The sequence below is a fragment of the Colobus angolensis genome, unplaced genomic scaffold (assembly GCF_000951035.1).
Source record: "Colobus angolensis palliatus isolate OR3802 unplaced genomic scaffold, Cang.pa_1.0 Scaffold34, whole genome shotgun sequence".
In the NCBI taxonomy this organism is placed as follows: domain Eukaryota; kingdom Metazoa; phylum Chordata; class Mammalia; order Primates; family Cercopithecidae; genus Colobus; species Colobus angolensis.
Window position 1 is genome coordinate 5,170,056 of NW_012116710.1, and position 2,108 is coordinate 5,172,163.

General features: G+C 56.4%; 1 protein-coding gene across 1 annotated transcript in view; it reads left to right on the forward strand.

Annotated features, from left to right (window-relative positions):
• Positions 1-60: 60 nt before the first annotated feature.
• RYR1 (ryanodine receptor 1 (skeletal)) overlaps positions 61-2,108 on the forward strand; it is a 164,972-nt gene continuing 162,924 nt past the window's right edge. Inside the window, exon 1 of the mRNA XM_011952520.1 lies at positions 61-105. Coding sequence (XP_011807910.1) covers positions 61-105 — 45 coding nt within the window. The remainder of the gene's footprint in view (positions 106-2,108) is intronic.

Below are 2,108 nucleotides of genomic sequence, written 5' to 3' on the forward strand. Positions count from 1 at the left end.
GCCCGCAGCCCCCTCCCTCTATTCCCGGATCTCAGACCCTGGTCCTTGGACCTCGACATCATGGGTGACGCAGAAGGCGAGGACGACGTCCAGTTCCTGCGGACGGTGCGTATCTCTGGGTTAGGGGTCTGTGGGGCTATCTCTCGGGGCTCTCTGAGGATCTCTCTGTCTCTGAATGTCCCTGTCCGGTTTACCGGTGGTCTCTGAGACTCGAGGTCTCTTCCTGTGTCACTTTGAGTGACTGTCACTCTGTCTTTTAGTCTCTTTCACCTTTCTCACTACAGAGAGTTAGTAGGATTGGGGACTCCAGAATGGGAGAGGGATCTTCGGTTGCCCTCTCTTCTGACATTAGCGAGTTGTCCCCCACAAGAAGGACCCCTGAGGAAGCACACCCTCGCACCATCCTGGAAGCAGGCACTTGGAGAAGGTGGTTCTAATTCCTGGGCTTAATTTAGCCGTCCCCCCAACCCCCACCTCAGCCCTAATTCTCTTTTTACTCCAGACTCTGACCTATTTAAATTCTTGGGAAGGGAGCTGGGGTGGGCTGGAGGACACAGCTGCTTCCAACTCCCAGCCCTTGAGGGTCTCGTGGGGGAGGGATCTCTTGGGTTCTGGGTCTTTCTTTCCTTCTTTGTTTTGGGCAGGAGGGCTGCTCCCTGTGGCTGCTAATGGTCTTGGAGGGTCTCTGGGTGGTGTCTCTCCCCATCTGTCTCTTTGGGTGTCTCCATGTCTCTGTCTCTTCCTCCATCTCAGTCTCCTTGTCTCTGTTTCTTAGCTTAAGGCCCTCTGATTTTCTGTGTCTCTCTAGCTGGGTCACTCCCTGCATCTCTGAGCCCCAGCTGGGGGCAGGGATGGGAACTGGAACAACAGGTGGCCCTCCCAGAATAGCCCGCTTTTCTGGGGCCTGGGCCGGGGATGGGGAGGGGACGAGAGGGAGGAGGGGCTGCCATCTCCCGGCCCTTCCCACCTTCCCCTCCCAGTGGCTCTGCAGGGTGTGGGGCCGTAAATATGGGAGGGGACGTCCTCTGCTCTGGGCTAGGTCTGCTGACCCAACGCTAGCCCCGCCCCTCCCCCGGGGCCTTGGAGCCACGCAGGAAATGCTGACACAGCATTCCCGCCCCAGAATAGGACCCTGGAGAGCAGGGTCTGGTTTCCTGGGAGAGAGGAACAAACAGCTGGGGCTGGTAGTGAAGGATGGGGACAGCTGGGAAGGGGCCTAGCTTCAGCTGAGACTCTCTCCCCAGCCCCAGTCCCTCAGCAGACACCATGGGTTGGGCCCTCCCCAGCCCTAATAAGACCATGGCCATGGCCAATGGCCCTTGAACTGTTGCTCTAAACCAGGCCCCGTGCCATGGGCCTCCTGAGACATCTAATTATATCCTCGCTGCCCTGTCTTCTGAGGTAGGGTCCTATCTTTATCTCCCTGAGAGATTTGAGGGAAACCAAGGCCCGAATGGTAGAATCACTCACCCAAGGTCAAGGCCAGGAAGTGGCATCTCTGGATGCCCCTGGTGCCCAGCCCCATTGCCTTCACCAGAGAAAAACTGGGCCCAGACTTACCAAAGTAGTCAGTGTTAGGGTTCTGGAGGCTTGGCCTTGGAATCTCTCCACCCCAGACTGGGTCAGTTTTTCTGAGTGTTACTGAGGTCGTCGTGGATTTCTCAAAACTTTTTGGAGGCTGGGCTCGGTGGCTCATGCCTGTAATCTCAGCACTTTGGGAGGCCAAGATGGGCGGATCACTTGAGGTCAGGAGTTTGAGACCAGCCTGGCGAACGTGGTGAAATCCCGTCTCTACTAAAAATACAAAAAAATATTGGCCAGGTGTGGTGGTGCATGCCTATAATCATAGCTACTCAGGAGGCTGAAGTGGGAGGATTGCTTGAACCTGGGAGGCAGAGCTTGCATTGAGTCGAGATTGCGCCACTGCACACTCCAGCCTGGGTGACAGGGCGAGACTCCGTCTCAGAATAAAAAACCTTTTGGACCCCATCCCACCCATAAGAAATATATTCTGTTGGCCGGGTGCGGTGGCTCACGCCTGTAATCCTAGCACTTTGGGAGGCCGAGGCGGGCGGATCACGAGGTCAGGAGATCAAGACCATCCTGAC